This window comes from Alligator mississippiensis, chromosome 11, assembly GCF_030867095.1.
Source record: "Alligator mississippiensis isolate rAllMis1 chromosome 11, rAllMis1, whole genome shotgun sequence".
In the NCBI taxonomy this organism is placed as follows: Eukaryota; Metazoa; Chordata; order Crocodylia; family Alligatoridae; genus Alligator; species Alligator mississippiensis.
In genome coordinates, this window is record NC_081834.1 from 6781252 (window position 1) to 6801785 (window position 20534).

General features: G+C 49.5%; 1 protein-coding gene across 1 annotated transcript in view; it reads left to right on the top strand.

Annotated features, from left to right (window-relative positions):
• The window catches only part of PCSK6 (proprotein convertase subtilisin/kexin type 6), a 121398-nt gene that overhangs the window by 59747 nt on the left and 41117 nt on the right, over positions 1-20534 (top strand). The window contains exons 8-11 of the mRNA XM_014605922.3: positions 9135-9347; positions 14084-14184; positions 17072-17175; positions 19418-19535. Of these exons, the coding sequence (XP_014461408.1) occupies positions 9135-9347; positions 14084-14184; positions 17072-17175; positions 19418-19535 (536 nt within the window). The remainder of the gene's footprint in view (positions 1-9134; positions 9348-14083; positions 14185-17071; positions 17176-19417; positions 19536-20534) is intronic.

Below are 20534 nucleotides of genomic sequence, written 5' to 3' on the forward strand. Positions count from 1 at the left end.
CATTTCTGGTAACTGGGTAAAAGGCTGTCTGGGAGTGTAGGGCTCAATGGTCAAGGAGGCTTCTTCTACTCCTATGCTCCTCACTAATTCAGGACCCATTAATATGTGGGAAGAGTTGCAAAGAGTCACAGATCCAGCATAGGTGTGTGCCCAGACACTGCCCAGTTGGTCATGATGCATAGCACAGTAGAGACCAACAGCTTCAGTCAAGATGGGGTCTGTTGGCCTAGCCACTGTATAAAGACACAGTAAAGATTGACTTCTAGCCCCAGAGAGTTTTCTAATTGGGAGCAAGTAGTACCATGCAACAAGAGCTGGGAGCAAGCGATGAGAGAGTTGCAGGCTACGGCAAGCTTTTGAATTTTTGCTGGACCAAGCCCTGTCTTCTGCTGTGGTGCTTTCTGAAAAGCCAGCTCTGAGTTTTGGAAGGGGTGCTATTGCAGCATGTATGATGCCAGCCTGCATAGGGAAAAGACCTTCCTTCAGAAATCGCAACCCCTTTCAAGCACAGCTTGGTGCGTGACCATGGTTCGGTATCTCAGGCTTTGTGCGTGTCCTGGTGCCGTCCCTCGAAGAGGTACAGCCGGTTCAGATTGGACTGGTCAGACTTGTCCTGGCTGTCTGAAATCCTGTTTGGCTTTGGCGGTCAGCACGGAGTAAAATATGCTCCCTGGGGAACTTTAAATTGCAGATGTCTGTCGCGAACTCTCCTGCGACTTTGAGGGCAAGCCACACCTCTTCCTCCACGCGCACTTTGGCATCTTCTCTTCATTTTTCTTTTTGCAACTTAAGAATTATTCCAGGGGATCTTGAGGGGAGGAGGGTGAAGAGTTGAGAAAGAAGTCCTGGTGTGGCACCGGCCCCTCCTTGACAGGGTGTCATTATCGGGTAATGCTGCGTGCTTGCAGATTTAGCTGTGCCAGGTGGGATGAAACGTTGCCGTTTGCCAGCATCCTCCGCACGCTGTGATTAGTATCATTTTGGGTTTGGGGTTTTTTGTGTTAGCAACAACACACCTGGGATGACCTCCAGCTCAAGACACGGGCATTCAGACCCCGAATTAGAGCGCAAGGAAAGGTGATCTCAGCTGCACTCCCCAAGCCCACACGGCAATCTCCTGCTGATGTACGAACAAATTGCAGAGTTGCAGGGTGGACGCTCCATCCTTAAATAACCCCATCAGACGAAGCATCTCAGTCGGTGCAGGAGGCCCCATGGGGAAGGACAGCACCACGAGGCAGGACGTCTTGGTCTTGAGAGCTCTGGCTGAACCGCTGGGACCCACAGCAAATTCCAGCCTCACTCGGGCCTCGGTTTCCCCATCTGCGAAATGGGGATGGGAGCTCCCTGGCTTTGCAAAGCTCTTTGAAAGTTTGGGATGGCAAGTGAGGCATAAACGGAAAGTGTGGTTCCCAAAGTCGGAGCTGTCGCACCAGGGGCCCTGAACATACCCTGGACAGCTTGAATATTATCTAAAAATAAGGTGTAGGGGGGGTTTCCCCCTATTTATTTAATTTCCTGTAGGTAGTCTGAGGAGGAATTCATTGAAGGGCGAGGGAGTTCACTTAATGTAAATACAGAGAAGCTGGGAACCAGACATCTCTTTAGGTTTTATCCACAGGGATGTGGTATACCTAAGTCGGCTCCAGCAGCTGATCATTTGGATGGCTTTAGTGTGTGAAGATCTCTGTCACACACATCCTCTGGCGCTCAGGTGTTGTCCCAATAGCCACGCCTGCTGCTTTTACTCAAATTGCAACCCCTCCGCACGCCGGCCAAGGGGGTCCGGTCTTTCCACAAGCGTCTCCCTGCCGGTCCCCACTCCAGCGGAGGGACCTTGCAAAGGGAAAGGCCCAGGCTTCGTCTTCCTGGGTTCCCTGAGATTGTCCTTTTGGGAGGATGGGAAGTGAGGCAGATGCGTGAGGAAGAGATTTGTACCTGCTACAAATGTTCAATGCCCCCGCATCCCTCCCTTTCCACCTCCACCAGTGTCTTGTGCATCCCTTTCTTCCTCCTCCCTGCAATCCCCTCTCGCCATGCCCGAGGCTCTGTGTGTGTGTGTGTGTGTGCGTGCACGTGTGCACACGTATCCTTCATACCTCCACTACCTTATGCCGGGGTCTGTTCCGTGCTCTGCCTGACCGTGCTGGGACTGTGTGGCCCTTCCTGCCCCCGTCACCACATGGCTCTGTTTCCCCCTTCATCACATACCAGGTCCCTTCATTTTCTGCCTTGCCACAGGTTCTCGGTGGGGCCTTATTCCCTCCCGACCAGGGGTACGCCGTGCCCTCCACTTCTCCACGTCAGGGTCCCCTATTCTTTTTGAAAGGCTCTGAGGATACAGGTCTACCTCTTCATTATAGTCCAGGTGCCATACCACGGTCCCCTATTTTCTCACGCAGCTGGGGGCTGTATGTGGGTACCCTCTGAAGCCTTGCTGACACATACCACCTTCTGGCACCAGGCAGTACAGCCATCGCCTAAAACCCACTGGTGCATGTCCTGATCTATGCGCCTTGGACGGCTCACTGCTGTAGCCTAATGGCAGGGGGCACAGATTAGCCAAGAAACATGCCGGCTGCTTATCAGCAGGATTGCTTTCAACATGCCCCTTGTGCCAGCTGCCAGGTGGAGGGAGAAACCTGCTTTCAGCCACAGATCTTCAGTTCTGCTGGCAATCCCAGATCCAGCCTTATTCACCTTCTTCCTCATCCTTTCCATCTTCTTGACTTCCTCCTCCAATATCTTCAGGCTATAGTGAGAGCAGGAGCAGAGTTGAACTGAGGCTGCAGTGCATTGATGGCTACCACCCAGCAGCGGTCACAGCTTATAACACAGCTGCCTGGGGGGGTCTCCATGCATCCCTCGTTTCACCGGATCGTTGCGTCCAGTCTCTACCAGGATCAATAGCATTCTGCCCACTGATGCCCAGAGCGGAAATTTGGGGACTGATGGGACCCAGCGCTCAAAAGTTATCACGTGGCATCCAAACGGAGGGCCGTCACCAAGCTGGAGGCTCAGTCCGGTGACCGGACAGACAGCTCTCCCAGGGGTGGAGTAGTTTCTCCAGCGCTGCCTGTCTTTTTGTAAGATCGGCTATGACTGCCAGGAGCTTTATGTTTCAGGCTGAAGTTAAGGCCGTGGCCCATGATGCTTCCTGAAAAGCCAGCTCCTTCCCACACGAGTTTTGGAAGGGGCGCTATTGCAGTATGTAGGATGCCAGCCAACATAGGGAAAAGACCTTCCTTCAGATATCGCAACCCCCTTTCAAGCGCAGATTGGTGTGTGAACATGATTCGGTACCTCAGGCTTTGTGCATGAGACTCGGCATCTCAGGCTTTGTGCCCTATGGCTTTACACTTCGTTGTAGCTCCTGCAGGAGCTATGCTGCCCCTGGCTGAGCTTCCCTTGGGGTTGCTTGCTTACGGCTCCCTCCTTCCTCTTGAATTTCTGTTTGGAGGACTAGTGGATCTGCAGGATCAGGAGATTTTGCTGTGGATCGTGGCAAGTCTCCTTCTTCTGCCCTAACGGTGTCCCCTAAAGCCAGGGGGAAGCCAGGAGGAGAACCATGGTCCACCAAACCCTTGCTCGGATCTGTCCGTATCTGAGCAGGAAAGGGAACCATCCAGGGAACAACAGTCAGGCTTTAATCATTTATGTGAGATCAATTCGGAGTGCCGCAAAGCACCTGAGACTCACCGATGTCTTCCCTGATATGCATGACTCCTAATCGCCCAGCCTATCTTTTTAAATTATGAAGAAAACCTATAATTGGCTCCTTAGCGATAACCTTTAGCCAAGTAAATAGCTGTGGCTAAGTTATAAATCCTTCAAATTGAGTTTCTAATGGAAACATTAATATAGCCTTTATCTATTAGCAATAGGGCTGTGCCAGTGTTATCTATTTTCTTGTTACTAGCTCTCTCAGACACACCTTATTAGTTCCTGAGCTAATGGGGGACTATTTATCCTGTGCTCTAATTGATGTCTTTAAAGCCAGGATACAACCAGCGGGTGTCAATACAGCACTGAACTGTGTCATGAAAACAGGAAGAATCCAGCCCAATCTACTTTAAATGGACTGCTTTATCCACAGCCTGTAAAAGTCAGTGAAGAGATAAGAGGGTTTCACTGGGGTTTGGATCAGATTCGGACTGAAGCGTAGGATGCATGCCAGAGTTGCCAGTGAGCAATGCTTTCCTGCGGAGACCCTGAGTGTTTTAAACTTCCCTGCAGAAATCTTGGCCGTTTAGTGTTTGAGCGCTAATGGAAGCCATGTCTTGGGTCCCGGGCCAACCTACAGTAGTTACATTATTAGTCTCTCCCTCGCTTGGGGCTGGAAACATCCTCCAGAAATAGCTGCTTCTTCATCCCGTTAACATGATAGAGGAGAAGGGAGTTTTCCTTTATGAATCCCTAGGAGAGGAATAATTATGTGTGTGCCCATCACTGTCTCAGTATAATCCCGTCAAAGAGCTGGTCCGCACCCGTTGCAATGCCGCCGGAGTCGGACGTGCGTACGGGGCGAGTCACAACGCAGTCTGAGCCCTGGACAGAGGACCGAGGAGCTGACTGCGCCGCTCGCAGGGTCTGGTACCGTCTCGTGTGAGCCGGCTGTTCGGGCCCAGCCTTCGAAACCGGGCTTGTCGCCCGAGCTGGTGAAGTGCCACCGCGGGCGCTGCAACTCACAAAGTACATGAGGCAAATTGTGGATCCCCTGCATTGTTATCGATCACCGATCACAGCTAGATCTCTTCCTTTTGGATATGCTTGGCAACTCGTGACTGCTCCCTAGGTCAGCTGAATGGCATTGAAAGAAATCCTGGAGAGACCATCTTTCTTGCAGAGCAGATGTGTGTCTTAACCTTCGCAGGCAGTCCTCCAATGTCCTCTTTGTGCCACCTGCAGCTCTAAAGCGTATCAACGTGCCAAACTTTGCACTACCAAACCTGCAAAGCCACATCTGTTTTTGTATAGAAACTCTACAGGGGCTTGCTGAGACAGAGCCAGCCCACATGAACTGATCGCTCGGCCAAAAACATGGATTAGGATGTTGACGGCTAAGAGATCCAGGAAACCCTAGAGAGGCTGCAACACTGTACTAGGAAGAGGCTCGTTGAAGTTCTGGTAGTAGTTGGCCAAGTAATCAACCCATCGGAAAAGTAGATAGACTTATCCAGGAGCAGACGAGAGTCAAAAGATTTGGCTATTGAGTCATCCTTTTTTCCCTGCACAGCTCCAGACAGCTCTATTAATCTCTCCTTTGGAAGTGTCCTCTTTATTTGGCTGTGAGGCAGACCAGATAATGAAACCCTTTACAAAGTGAGGGAAGCAGCCCAGCTTACCCCCGGTATCCAGAGGCAGGGTAAACAGAGATTATCAGCCCAGCAGTGCAACCAGACAGGTCAGAAACCATCCCTCTGCCTCCAGCTCTCAGGGGAAGTATTAAGAAAGACCCCCCCATCCTTTCAGTTGATTCCTTGAGGAGGGAGAAGTTGAAAAGTCTTGTCCTGCCCATAAACCCCAGACCCGACTTTCCAAAATATCTTCTTGGGCACATGCCAGCTTCCTCCCCTTGGAAAATTGGGTGGCTTTCCCCTCACCTTCCCACCCCTTGGGAGCTACTTTCCTTTAGCCCCTTCATTATCTTTTTGGACTGAGATTCTAGCAGGCTAAGTGGGACCAAGCCAGAGTCTCCTTGTAGGTTAGTTGTAGTTGGTGGACTAGAAAAGCAAAGCGCGTTTCAGGTGAAGATACAGCTTACTTAAAAGGGCATGTGTTTCCAAGGCTTCCTGTAGTGCCAGTAAGACCTGCCCTGGCTTTTCCACCCATCTGATATTTTGCTGGAGTTGTTTTTCTCCACCAGGATTTCTCATCCTCCACCTGCGCCTGAAAGCCTTCAATACGGTATCTCAGCCTATTCTCACAGATAAAAGGAGAGGCTGTGATGTAGATGATTAAACAGTCTGGTGGGTGGCAGATTGGCTGAGGGGTCGCACCCAGAGAGCGGTGGTAGACAGGTCGGTATCGACCTGGAAAGATGTGGGCAGTGGAGCCCCGCAAGGCTCAGTCCTTGGACCGGTGCTATTCAATGTCTTCATCAGTGACTTGGATGAGGGCGTGGAAAGCACTGTGTCCAGATTTGCTGATGATACCAAATGATGGTGTAAAGTTAACACACTAGAGGGTAGGGAATGAATCCAGGAGGATCTGGACAGGTTGGAAAAGTGGGCAGAACAGAATAGGATGCAGTTCAACAAGGACAAGTGCAAAGTGCTGCACCTGGGGAGAAGGAGTCCCCAACACACTGGCAGGCTGGGGGATGACCTTCTCAGCAGCACAGCAGTGGAAAGGGGTCTTGGAGTCATTGTTGACATCAAGATGAACACGAGGCGTCAATGTGACGAAGCGATCAGTAAAGCTAACCGCAGTTTATCGTGCATTAGCAGGTGCATGACAGACTGGTCCAGGGAGGTGATGCTTCCCCTCTATGCGGCACTGGTCAGGCTGCAGTTGGAGTACTGCGTCCAGTTTTGGGCGCTGCACTTCAAGAGGGATGCGGACAACCTTGAGAGGGTCCAGAGAAGGCCACTCGTATGGTTAGGGGCCTGCAGGCAAAGCCTTACAAGGAGAGATTGAGGGCCCTGGATCTCTTCAGCCTCCGCAAGAGAGGGCTGAGAGGGGATCTTGTGGCTGCCTACAAATTCATTGTCGGGGGAGGACAGCAAGGAATAGGAGATACTCTGTTTACCAGGGCACCCTTGGAGTAACTAGGAACAATGACCACAAACTAACGGAGAGCAGTTTCAAGTTAGACATCAGGAAGAGCTTCTTTATGGTAAGGGTTGCCAGAATCTGGAATGGGCGTCCAGGGGAGACGGTGCTCTCCCCTACCCTGGGGGTCTTTAAGAAGGGGCTGGGCATGCACCTGGCTGGGGTCATCTGACCCCAGTGCTCTTTTCTGCCCTGGGCAGGGGGTCAGACTCGATGATCTGCTGCAGTCCCTTCCGACCCTTGCATCTATGAATCTATGAACACTTATCTACCTACAGGCCAGTGGTGAAAAGCTATATTGACCTACAGAGATTGTGTGAGATACATATAGGGAGTACATTGACCCACCTGCCAGGCCCAAAAGCACGAGTCAGGTGGTTTAATACTGTCCCTTCCTCCATCCCTTCTCCTGTCATCTTCTCACCCCCCCTCCACCACACCCCAAACCTCACCATTCAAGAAGCTGTCTCTAGGAGAGAAACACAGGCTTGCTAAAGTTTGACTGGCTCCCAGTCATGTCTTAATTAGCACTTTTTTTGGTGCTGTGTGACCTTTGTCACCAGTGTCCCTCCCCCTTGCATCCTCTCAGGTTCTTGGAAATTGTTCCCTTCTTGCTATGGTTAAGAGTGGGAGGTGAGACAGTTGCTTTGTTGGTGTCAAAACATAGGTCCTGATGCTCTCTGCTCTTGTGTGATTATCAATGCTCGCATGACCGTGACTTGCGTGGTGGTATTCCTGATCTCTGTGCTGAACTAAATGAGAGCAGGCTGCAGCCCAGGTCCCATGCGGGAGTGGCATTACCATCTAGATGTGTCCCATGGAAAGACCAGACAAGGAGCCCCCTTTGTCCCATGCCTTCTGTGTCTAAGCAGGACTCTAATGGGATTTCCCCCACTGGTGAGGATGGAGGGCTCTTGGTAGAGTTTGGATCTCCCCTCTCTGCTGTGTTTTGGCTCATGAGAGGTCATGAGAGGCTTTCTCACTCAGCAGAATCAAAATCTGGGCTACGCTGAGACTCTGCTGGGTGTCGGGTGTGTGGTGCCAAACCCTGGCTGCTTCACTAAGTACCGGTTCCCACCTAAAGAGAGGGGAAAGACTGGTATAAAGAGACAGTACCAGGCCACCTTTTTGATATAGAAAAGATATCAGATGTTACGAGATGTTTTGGGCATCTTCTAGTTCAGTGGGATTTTTTTCCCCTAGAGTGGGCAAGTGTACCTGTGTTATTAATGCAACACAATAAACTCCGGTACAGTTTGCACTGGAGTTTATTGCTCCCAGGTGCAGTGTTTACACATGCAGTCGGGACTGCAGCACGTTGAGCCAGGGTGGTGCAGCCCCGCCGGGCAGGGGGTCTGGGGGCCAGCCGGCCAGCCCAAAGTGCCTCTGCCCCAGCTCAACATGGTGCATAGGGGCTGGCTGGGGCATGAGGGTGCTACAGCGTGGGCAGCCCCTGCACTGAAGCACCCTCAAGTCCAGCCAGCCCTGGTCACCATCTACACGTGCGTTGCAGGGGAGTAAATAACTCCACCATAGGATGGTACTTGTGTTGGGCAGCACAGCCCTCGGGCGGAGTTAATTAGCTTACTCTGGCCTAATAGCACCACACGTATAGATAGTGACACTTTACTGCGGAGCTAATTAGCACGTGTAGTTGCCCCCCAGTTAGAGTCACTGAGCTACAAGGAAGGGAGGCAGACTCTTCACGAGCCCTTTCTTTTCATCCCTCTGGGACAGATGTGTCCATCAGAACAAGGTCACTCTCGCAGGACTGCCGCCTGCCGTGCCGCGTGAAGGGGCAGCTGCGGCTGGCTCGGCATTTCCGCCCCATTGCCATGCGGCTAGGAACGGTCTCTGTAGAGGACGTCTGCATGCCTCCGTTTTTAGCCTTGCTGAGGGAGGAAACATAATTAACATTGAGATTTTTTTTCCCTTTGAAAACTTGAAAGAGAGCCATAAAGCCTGTTTCTCCAAGGCTCTTCTGCATCTCCGTCCTACTGAGCAGTAATTGCCTTTGAGACTGGCGGTGGCTTTAAACAACAGGCGTGTAGATATGCAGCACGGGCAGACAGGGGCGTTCGAAATGGCAACTTGTTTTTTAAAGGGGGTTCACTGGGAGGGGAGCTGGGAGTGCTGTGGGTCCAAGAGCCAAGGGAGGTGTCTGTGGAAAGGATTATACGCAGCAGTTGCTTGTGATAGCAGGGAATGGGGCTCAATAACCCAACAGGTCCCTTGTGCTCATATGTCCCTCGGTACGGGGTGGAGTTATTGTAATGGTGTAGTGGCACTGTAAGAGTTATTTTGGGTCAGGCTTGCTTCCTTATGGGGTTTTTTGTGTTTTGTTTTGGATGAATATTCAGGGCCGTAAAGGACTGGGCTCCATTTTCATCTGGGCATCAGGAAACGGTGGCAGAGAAGGAGATTACTGCTCTTGCGATGGTTACACTAACAGCATCTACACCATCTCCATCAGCAGCACGACCGAGAACGGTCAAAGGCCCTGGTACCTGGAGGAATGCGCTTCAACCCTCGCTACCACCTACAGCAGCGGCGCTTTCTACGATCGGAAAATTGTAAGTGTTGTCTCCGAGTCTGGCTCGCGGCGCTTCATCCGCCTAAAACCTCCCCGGCGGTTCAGCGGGAGTGAGGTGTGGCTGAATGATGCAGCGCTCAGCTTCAGGTGCTCGCACCGTCTTTCAAAACTTGTGGGTACTGCTAATGCCGTCGCTAGGCTTCACCCCGGCGGAGACTGCAGCTCAGCGGTGACCGGAGCGAGTGTAGTTTGCAAAGCCCTGCGGGCTCCCTCGAAATGAAAGCTGTGCTATAAGACTAAACCCCTGCTTGAAGTCCGTACCTCCAATTTGGTGCCTTCTGTGAAAATCCATGCTGCATTAGACTTTTATTTGGCCATGGGTTTTTACGTTTCTAGCTGTTTGGGATTTTTTTTACAGTGAATCCTCAATCCTGAAAACACAGAGGCCACGTGCTCTGTGTCGAGTGGGTGGGGCTGCTCCTGTTCTTAAGCTGAAGCCTGCGCGGGCTTGTAAGATCAGGACCCCGTCTTGTAATTTTGGGCACGTCCGATTGCGCGCTTTAGTTCTCATGAGCTTATTTTAATGGGCATTAAAGTGTCACGAAAAACCATGTGCGTTCACTAATGGACTTTAAAAAGGCTAATGCACCTTTTTCTAGTACCTCGCAATGGAGATGCTAAGTTTAATGTGCATTAGCAAAAGCACATTAATGAACGTGCGGACCTGCCCTTTAAGACTCGATTCTGCACTCTGTTTCTTAGGATTTACACTGATGTCACTCCGAGGGTGTCACTGGAACCAGTTTAGAGGACATCTAATAGAAGAAGAGAATCCTACTTCTTTTATTTCCTTAATAAGTGAAAAAATGTACAATGTTCCAGGCCTCCTAAAGCGATATGACCGCACACATACTGTCCTGGGTCCTCCCTTCTGCATGGCTTTCATTTGGTTTCTGAGTTACTTGCACCGTAGCTTGAGGTGAGGAATGGGGAGGGAGGGTGGTCCAGTGGTTCCAGCCATCTGCCTGAATTCAGGTCCTTGTTGTGCTACAGAGATCCTGAGCAACCTCAGGAAGTCACTTGATGTCTCTGGACCTCATATTCCTATCTGTGAAATGGGAATAGTGGCAGTTCCCAACCTCAGAGGCATGCTGGGAGGATGAGTGCAGTAAAGGCGTGCGGTGATCAGATAGTTTAGTAACAGGAGCCAGTTAAACATGAAAATAAATAGTGCTCCAGAAGTTTAGAGAGAGACATGTGCATGCACTGCTTTGGTAGCAGGTAAAAACACCTAGGAGCTATTTCTTTCCTCCTCGGCACTTTCCCCCATAGGCACAAGTTGGATGGGTTCCTTCCCCTCAGCCATTATGTGCAATTATTGCAAACCAGTGGGGAGTGTTACAGCATCTGTGCTCTGATTACGTTAATAGGAATTTAATGCTGACTTAAAAGGAAAGGTTCGTGTGTCTGAACCACAGACCATTTTTAATCTTAAAAGTGACTTTTAGAGCCCACGCTGTAAATGTGGTGTAATTAAGACGGCGGTTTTATGCAAGCTGTTTAAACAGAAAGCTCGGATATTTCAGTAGAGGTGGAAGGCCGTGTTTTGTAGCTGTGAATCCGCGCCTCTTGATTTGCACAATCTCTGTTAGGAAATGGCTCTTTATAGAGGATGCTTATTTTTACATTCGTTGGTAGAAGCAGAATCGATGCTTTATACGCTGCAAACCCAGCGGGGAGATTGTGCATGGCAGCAATGTTTGCTCGCTCGGGAAGGTAATAGTTTGAAGAGTTGGACCCTCTTCTCTGACATATTCTCTGCTGGGGAGCTCAGAGACGCAAGGCAGCAGGTCTGGCTCAGGAAGATGCTTGCATTCAGGACGCCCACGGGCTGGCCTGCAGCCGGGTGGGATGTGAGCTAGTCTCATGTAGCAGACGCGCGTTCAGCGAGCTCCTTGCTCTGGCAGCTCTGATTTATCGCATTGCCTGATCAGTCACCCTGAGTGTGGCTAAAAAGGACCCTGACCTCCAGCAGAACAGCTGTCTGGGTCACAACCATTTATCTAAACTTGATCATCTTTTTCCTGTTTGGTTTCCTCTAAGAGAAAAGTGGGACAACATCCCTGGCTTCAAATGAATCTCTCCATGGACCGTTTGGATAACTTGATTGCCTGACAAGTCACAGCGGTTTACGCCACTTCCTAAAAGCAAGACGTTGGGTTCGGAGAGTCCCTGTGCATCATTAGAAACGTAGCCCTTGTTGATGTGACTCACTGGCACTGCTCATTACCGGAGTTAGCTGGGAATTTTTCCATCACATTTATCCATTGACAGAAAACGCAGTTTTTGCAAAGACACATTTTTTGCAGGAAACTGTTAGTTTTGCCCATATACTTTGATTTTGCTACATGACATTTTTCTCAGCTGTTTCTTCCACCAACAAAATAAAACCAAAAAGAAAAATCAGCAGTTCAGCCTTTTCTCATTAAGTCAGGATGGAAACAAAGATTGAAACACAGATTTCCCATGGATGGAAAATCCAGTGTTTGCCCAGCTCTCCTCATTCCCTGCCCAAGCTAATGGAGTTAGAGGATGGAGTTTCATGCTTGAAGAGTATCCGAAAAGTTTTCAAAAAAACAACCCAAACCCTGAAAGGGACACTAGGCACACAGCATCCAGGGGGAAAAAAACTACCCAGGGATCTGCCCACACCTTATCTGTTAACTTTTATAAAACTCATGCAACTAAAAGCACCACCATGGGTTGTAGATATTATCCCCAGACAGCAGCTGCTTTGGCAATATAACAGACGCCTCCTCTGAAGAATAAATTGATGCCCAGATAGTTGCATTGCATCTCCAGAGGATCTCGGTGCTCTAGAGCTGGCTACTATTGACCAGCTAGCAGGTGTTACCTTCAAGCAGCAAAATGGCTGGTGGGATGGAGACCTGCTTTGATCCAGCTGGATATTTTTTTGCTTTAACTTTTGCCTGGGCAGGTGCAAAATTGTCGTCTCCAAAAATCACGAGAGTGGTGCCCCAAATCTTGAGATCTGCTTAAAAGCCGCAAGATTTTGAATAAAGAAATAAATAGGTAAATGATGGTTTGCCCCAGGTTCTGAGCCTTTGGAGCTCCCTTTTCCAAACTTCTTTGAAAGGAGTTTTTCTTCTTTATTTTTTTTTTAAAGGAAAGCTGATGCCAGGAGAGGTGGCTTTAAGGAAAATGCTAAGTATCATAGAGCTCAAGGTAAAACTGGGAGTGCTGGCAGCCCTAGGGTGCAGATATATCTGATTTAACATCTCATCTGCAAGCATGTACGTGGTGTTTTCCTCTTCATGTGTTTAAATGATGGCATTCAGAACTAACTTGAGTCCCGGGTGGGATTTGAACATGGAGGGAAAGGTGTTACTAGCTGAGTCGATGCCTACAGGCATCTGCATGTCTATGAGCCAGATTGTTATGGGAGCGATACTCATATCCTCATCTTCCCAGCTGGTAATGGCACAGCAGACAGATTTGTCTGCCCTGCAGCTGTGGCTGGCCATAGCAGTTCGCTATTGTTCCCTGGGACCCCAGCAGTGATGGAGAGCGAAAACTTGTGTTGATCTGACCGCAGTAATGCAGGAGATGCTGTCCCTGCTCCTGAGGCTTCCCGGTGCAGCGTGGATGCTTGTTTTCCAGGCACAGCTTTCTACAGGTTCATGATCCTCGACAAAACTGCTCGTAGTTGTTTCTCCCCTAATTTAAATCTTTGTTTTCCAGCAAAGTAGCTGAAGCACAACTTAAGATGGGAGCTTGTGAAATACATCTTTTGATCCCATGTGCATCCTCGCTGTGCTTTGCTCAGGCCCTGATTCACAAAGCCATCTGCATAAATCTCAGTGTGTGCTCAGCTGGTGATTTCCGTGGGACACCAGTGCTGGAGCGATGTTCATGCCAACCTGGTCTCCTAAATCGGGATGCTCTTGCGGGCAGGTGCCTGCATTTTGCAAATTTTCCAGTTACTTTCTTTGTGCCGTCTGCCCTGCTCCCCCCATGAACCTCACTGTCCTCCTGCTGGCATGCCTACAAAACCTCCGCACTTCTTCGGCAGGAGGTTTGCTCCGAGTGCTCGGTATTCTGTTGCTCATTATCATCTCGTTGTATTGCACCTCCACCAGTTGCCTTTCAGCATTACAGACCAAGGGTTGGCAACCTACAGCCTGCAGGCCAGATCCAGCCTGCCAAGACACTGGATCTGGCCCATAAACCCAGCGGGCTTTGGTTGCATTTGGGCAGCGGGGGGCTTTGGCTGTGTCCCAGGCATACCCGGGGTGGGCGCTCCAGTCATGCTCCAGCTGGGTGCCAAGGAGAAGTGCTAGCATTGGCAGTAACTGGGTCCTTGCTCCAGCCCATCCAGACCTGAGCCAAGTTATTTGGGCCCGCTGCCACAAAAAGGTCGCTGACCACTGTTAATAACTCTTTGCTTCTTAGGGCAGGAATCCTCTTTCTATGACGCACAGCACCTAACAATGTAGAGATTTATTCCCAAACTAGGACCCTTTGGCACGGTTGCAGCATAGTCTGCTCCCAGCCATGTGACGGCTCTTTGGGGCTCATCACAGTCGAGGCTTTCAATCAGTAGCCGTTCAGCTGGGTCTTAAATAAACTCTGATCCCTGAGTGCTAATCTGTGTACAGCAACCTTCTGTGCACGAGAGAGGACTTGGCCTGTCTTGTAATTCTAGATCTCCGTAGAGATCTGCACAGTCACTAGCTGCCATCACTTTGTCATTAGGTTACCACGGATTTAAGGCACCGCTGCACAGATGGCCACACGGGAACCTCCGTCTCTGCACCCATGGTCGCTGGCATCATCGCCTTGGCCTTAGAAGCAAAGTAAGTCGTTCCTTCCTTCCTTTGTCGACAGATTGCTGCATTGAAAGTTCGGAATAATAGCAGGGTTGCAAACAATCGCCACCGAGGAGAAGGAACAGGTGTTTTCAACAGAGCTGGTGGAAAGGGGGGAAATGGTTTCATGGGATATGTCAAGCTTGTTTCCATTTTATGAGGTTTGAACAGTCCCCGTCTTACACAAAACAGCTGTTTTAAGCCTTTTTTTTTTTTTTTTTAAACCAATGTGATTCTTCCTATTTTCCCCCCAAGAACCTGGCTGCCGCAGCGAGATGACACCGACTGCAATAGGCCAAAGGTTTTGCTAGCTCCTTCAAAAGTGATGTTGATGCACTGTCGACTAAGCATGCCGTGTAAGATGGAAAATATCGGCAATGTTGTCAGGTTTTTTTTCCACCCCCTCTCTAAATGTTTCATTTTGGCTGCACGGAGGCTTTGGAACAACAACTGGAACCATTTCAGCTGGCTCCATGCATTAAATGAGCCATGTTTGATAAAAAGGGGATCCCTTCCTCAACTCAACTCATCCTTTCCAGCCATCTCTCTTTCTCCCTCTCCTCCCCATTTCCCTGCTCTGAACAGCTGAATTTAAGAGCGTACCCTGACGATCGTAACAGCTGCATCACACCAGGTCATGAAGCGGGTGAATGAGTTTGGGATAAGCCTTGTCCTCGCTGCGTGTGCCTTGCCACTGGCCTGCCTCTTCTAACCTAGGGGTGTCTTCTGATGCAAGGCTTCTGTGGATGGCAGCTGCCCTGGTGTCATGTGGACCGAGAGGAGGGTCCAGCATCCAAAACAGTCAGGGTTTGCTCCAGCATCGTTCAAGTTCCCGGTGTGGATCCAGGCGTGTGGGCATCGCGGGCTCCCTGCAGGGCATAGCCACCTAGCAGCTGCACAGCCCGGCTCTGCTTCTCCTCTGGTTTCAGACAAGGCAGTGAGAGGTGTTTTCTGTGGAAACAGGCATTTCGCTTGGGACCGCTGATTCCCTCCGAGGCCACTGCCGAGCAGCTGGGGAGTTAATGGGCCTGATCCTGCTCCCTTTGAAGTCTGAGCCCGTGCTATTAGACGCCTGTGTGTAACAAAACTGTTGCCGACATCTGCCGATGCATGATCCAACCCCGGCAGAACGCTGATAGGACTTAGCCTCTGAAAAGATTTCACTTTTCATCCCATTGCAAGGCTGGTTCCTATACATTTCTTTTCTGAGAAGCGTTTGTTTCTCCATAGACAAGCGTCTTGAAGACCTTCTCAACTGTATTATTTTAGGGGAGCGCAAGAGAGCAAGAAGCAAAATCAGGCTGCGACTCCTAACTCCTGCAGCCATGAATAACCCATAAGCGACTGTGATTGCACAGTCAGAGGGACAAATAAGTCATTATGTTGATGCGATGGACCTCATGGCTGGCATTACAAATGCTGGCATAGCTGGCAACTTTTGTTTTCATTACCCCCACCAGCTTTTCAGTCCTTGGCTCTGTTTTAAATCAAGGAACCCATGTTGGGTGAATACATTCCAGGAGATGTAATTTCCATTACAAATAAATTAGGAGAGTCAGATGTAATTTTTGGAATGTTTAATCGGGACATAAAATGCAACATTAAGTACCAGGGCACGGCACACGAGAGAAAGCCAAGCGCTGGGATATTCCATTATTCCAAGAAGAAATGCTTTGAATTTATTTTGCTACGTGCAGCTTAGAATTGTAAATCAAAGCTCAAGTTGCTTAAGTAACATCTGTAGGAGAAAGCACAAAAAAGTGCTCGTGAAACATTTCTGAGCTGCAATTCTTATGTATGGTTAATGTGCAAATTGAGTGCAATTCACTCCAGTACAGAGGACCAGCACAATGCCTAAGCACTATTTAAATCCCACATCAGCTCTATTTTAAGCTTGTTTTTCACCCTAAACAAGGAACGCGGTTTATTTCCCACGGGGTTTATTGTAGGAAGTCAGGGTTTGCTGTGTAGCACCTCATACCGTCGGCTTACAGGCTCACAGAAAACTCCAGCTGGAAGGGCCCTCAAGTCATCTTCTCCATCTTCCCCCTAGTCAGGGCAGGGTCATCCCCGTCCAAACCATCCCAGGCAAATGTTTGCCTAATTGGCACTGAAAACTTCAAGTGACGGAGACTGCACAGTATCTATAGGTAACCTCTTCCGGTGCTGAACTGCCTTTGGTGGCAGAAAGTTCTTCCTAATATTATCTACCCCAAATTGCCATTGCTGTGTCAGGTCAAGTATGCTTCATGCATTGACCGGTGCCTGGTATTTTGGAGGAAGACAGACCAATGTAGAAACTGCTTTACGGTGTAGATCAGAAACTGCTTTATAGACCTTCCTGACGTCTGTGAGGCAAGCAGTTTATCTTCTTAAGCATGAGAGCTAAATATATAAGTTGGTCTAATAAAAGATATCAGATTCACCCAAAAAACCTTGTCCTGCATAGCTTGCAGGCACTCATTGCAGACGTATTGGCCATCGTACTACCCATGCCATCCAGTGCCCGGCTCGGCTCCGCTTCTCTCGATTCTGCCACCGCTTGACCAGTACCTCTCTGACTTGCAGAAACCATTCCCACTGGGGAGATGGGGCAGAGTGGCAGGATCCTTTCAATTGTCACCCATGCCATTAACATTTTAATCACGGGTTTATGCTATATTTCCTGTAACGGTGGTGGAGAGGCAGGTCAGTCTGTTATCCAGGGGTGGGTGCTCTCTGTTTCTGCTGCAGGGAAGGTTGCGCTCTCCTGCTCATACTGCAAAACGTTCAGAGCAGAGCGTAGCTGGCAAGGTAGGGCTGGCTGAAAGTCACTACTTTGGCATGGCGAAGGCTTCCTATAATTTCCATTGTTTTCCATCCTTTATTGTTTTAGCCCTTTACTGACCTGGAGAGATGTTCAGCATCTGATTGTTCGAACGTCCCGGCCGGTACATCTGAAAGCACCTGACTGGAAAACAAATGGAGCAGGACACAAAGGTGAGGCAGACTGGGATGGAAAGGGGAGGGGTGTTGGACTGAGCAACATTTGCTGCAAAGGGACAGACATGGAGAAGAGGGTGAAGAGCAAGGCCATCGATGTCACTGTCCGCACAATCCCTTTGGGCGGATCTGTGCCGTACTACTGCAAAGCCTTGCAACTTGGCAAAGTCAGATCAAACACCACATCAGCTGGGCCCCATGGGGGTGACTGCATTAGCAAGAATATAGTAACCACAGTAACACGGTGTGTATTGGTCTAACAGGGGGAGTCAAACTGCCTGTGTGTAATTCCTGTTAATGCCAGTGGGAGTCCAGAGCAAATGAGTTAAAAATTGTGACGGCTGCCAAAATAGTCAGTCGGTAATGGTGGAAAATCGATCTAGAGCACAAGCAGTCCTCTCTGGTTTGTTACTCCCTCCGGATAACGGCTGGGGCATAAGAATGGCTTCAAAACACAGATGGCCTGTCTTACTGCAGCCACCTCTAAGAATCCAGTCCAATGATTTATTAGCATCTCTATAGCAGAGATCTTAGACACTTCATATAGGTATTGGGACAATCCTGTCTGCTCTGTTGCAATGCTTTAATTCTCCTCTACTTCCATTTCCTCTGGGGCCCTTTACATATGAAAGGATTCTGATCTCCTCAGATATAACCTCCTGGGTGTTCATGCAACGGTTTTGGTCAGCCCCTCTGAGACATGGAATAATAGAAATAAGAAGAATACTTGAGAGTTGAAACCCATTGGAGGGCACCAAGGATCACACAACCAGTGCTAGGCAAATTCAGTGGGAGCCTTTACAAAAGTCCTTGCAACTAAAATCTGCTGATTCCCTTTGGTGGTGTTAGTGTTGCCTTCTCTTCATGTATTTGCAAATGCGTGGGGGGGGCAGGGGAGATTTTAGTTGCAAGAATATTTGCATAGAAAAGGATCACAAGGGCTAGCACACATCAATATTCACAGGAGCCTGAGCCCTGGCAGGGCTCTTCCCTCCATTTCCAAGATTCCTCTTTGTTATTCTCACCAAAGGTTTGCTGGCAAATTGCAACCGTTAGTGGATAATTTGCAGTTTGATAAGCTTTGCAAAAGCCTGCTTATCCAGGGATGTTCCCAGACCACGGGACCTGAGCATCTGCTGCCTGTGCTGTCAGACAACAGCTGGCCTGTGCTGAGGGGGGTTAGGAAATCATAACATAAAAATCAAAAGTTTGGAGAACTGAATCGTTCTCCTTAAATCAGACTGCTGGCCCGATCTAGAAGTCTCTGCCTGGCTATCTTCACTCAGTCGGATATGGCATCACAAGTGAGAGCGCAAAGATGAACATAAAACCCCGTCCAGGATCCTATTAAACATCATGCCCCAGAGCCAGGGAAGGAGGGCTGTCTGCTTTCTAAAAGGAAGGATGGTTGTGTGGGGAGGCTCCTTCTAAGGAGACCTGGATTTTCCCTGTTTCCTTGGCATGTCACTATGAGCCGCTCAGCTAGTTTGCTTGTGCCCAAGTTCCTGGGTGTGGAGGGGATATGCCCACTTCCCTGCCTCAGCACCATAAATCCAGGCTTGCGGCACTGTTTATGAGATCCTCCAGCACTGCGGCGCCATGGCACCGATTTCCCACTGCCTCCATGCCACCCACCCCCGAGGTTGCTGCCAAGAAGTGCCAGCTGGGACCAGTGCCAAATCCAAATCCCAGACAGGAGGTGATGCTGCTACCTTGGACCACCCCGAGCACATGCCAAGTGGCACATCTGAGCCTGAGAGTGGCACTTGCAGAGGAGGCCAGCTCGAAGCCGACTCCTTACCTCATTTCTGGGATTTGGTCCGCACTGCAGGAGGGGGAATGGGTGGGCAGGACACTCCCATAGGCAGCGCAGAGGGCTCCAACTGCTGGACAGCGCTGGGTTGAGCTCACACTCAGTACCAGTTCCCTACCTTGCTTGCCCAGAGCGTGAATACAGAGCAGGAGGCTTTTCACCTGGAAGACCTTTGCAGAAGGGTTAACTTGATCTTTAGGGGTTGCAGAAGAGCTAACCTTTGCAGAAGGGTTAACTTGATGGTGATGGGAATCTAACAAGTAGTATTTCCCTTGGTCTGGGCTATCACAGCTGACATCTATATCTTCCTTGGCCTATTTTTTGCCTCTGAGAGTCCAGTCAAATGCATTTTTTGCCCCTCCACGGGTGATTCCTAGGTGTTATTACTTTTCAGTAAGTAGGTTTCTGAGTCTTCTGTCTTTTCAGTTAGCCATCTATATGGATTCGGCCTGGTTAATGCAGAAGCGATTGTATTAGAAGCAAAGAAATGGAAAGCGGTACCTCCCCAGCATCTCTGCATCGGCAGCTCAGATAGAAAAACCAAGTGAGTATGAGCCAGGGTTCGTGTCATGAGCCCTGGGGCTGAGAAATCTTTGGGATGAATGGATTTAGACTGTGCAGTTCTCACTGCCCCGAGTGAAGGCCCTGTGGTTGTCCCCAGCAGGCATCCCTGGAGGAGGGATACGGGGTGCTGAAGCAGTTGAGTGCCAGAGAGAAAGGGAAGGGAGCTCTACATACTTCTCCCCCCATCCCATGCCACCCCCTGGCTTGTGCTTACAGACACTGGACACTTCATGTCAGGAATATTTGCCCATTTCTGGGACGCTGTCCCAAGCAATCAAAAGCAGCTGGACATATATTTTGCCATGGCATGTTGAAACCACCCCCAGTTTTTCTCGGTAGGACCCTGCTCGGTATGATAAGCATGAGTTTACCATGAGCTGTAAGCTTTTCTGCGATTGTGTGAATGAGAGCGGGGCACAGAAGGGTTTATGCCAGGGGCAGGCAATTTTTTGGGCAGAGGGCCACTTACTGAGTTTTGGCAAGCCATCAAGGACCGCATGACAGGCAGCCAGGGGCAGATAAATATTAATTTTCTAACTTCTTTTCAGGGCCCCACAGGCTAGATAGAATGGCCTGGTGGGCTGCATCTGGCCCGCAGGCCACATTTTGCCCGCCCTTAGTTTATGCAGACCAGCTAATTTTGCTGCTTAGAGCTTTGTGATGCTTTATCGGAGAGGGACAAAATGTTACACGTGACATGGCTTTTTTCTTGGGGGAAACAGGAGTCAGGGCAGAGAGGATCTGTATTGTAGCGCAGGTAATGTATAGCTAATGCTCATCAAAAATCACGTTGTGTTCCAGGTAATAAAACCAATGCATCTGCTCTTTCCTATTAATGTGGTCTAATATGGGGAGGAATTTGGGGAAACAAAAGTGGGAAGAATTGAGAAAAGTCAAAAGTTAAAAAATTTCATATAGTCCTTGGGTGTTTTTATGTGGATTTTTAAAAATTAAATCAAGCTAAATTCTGAAACAAAAG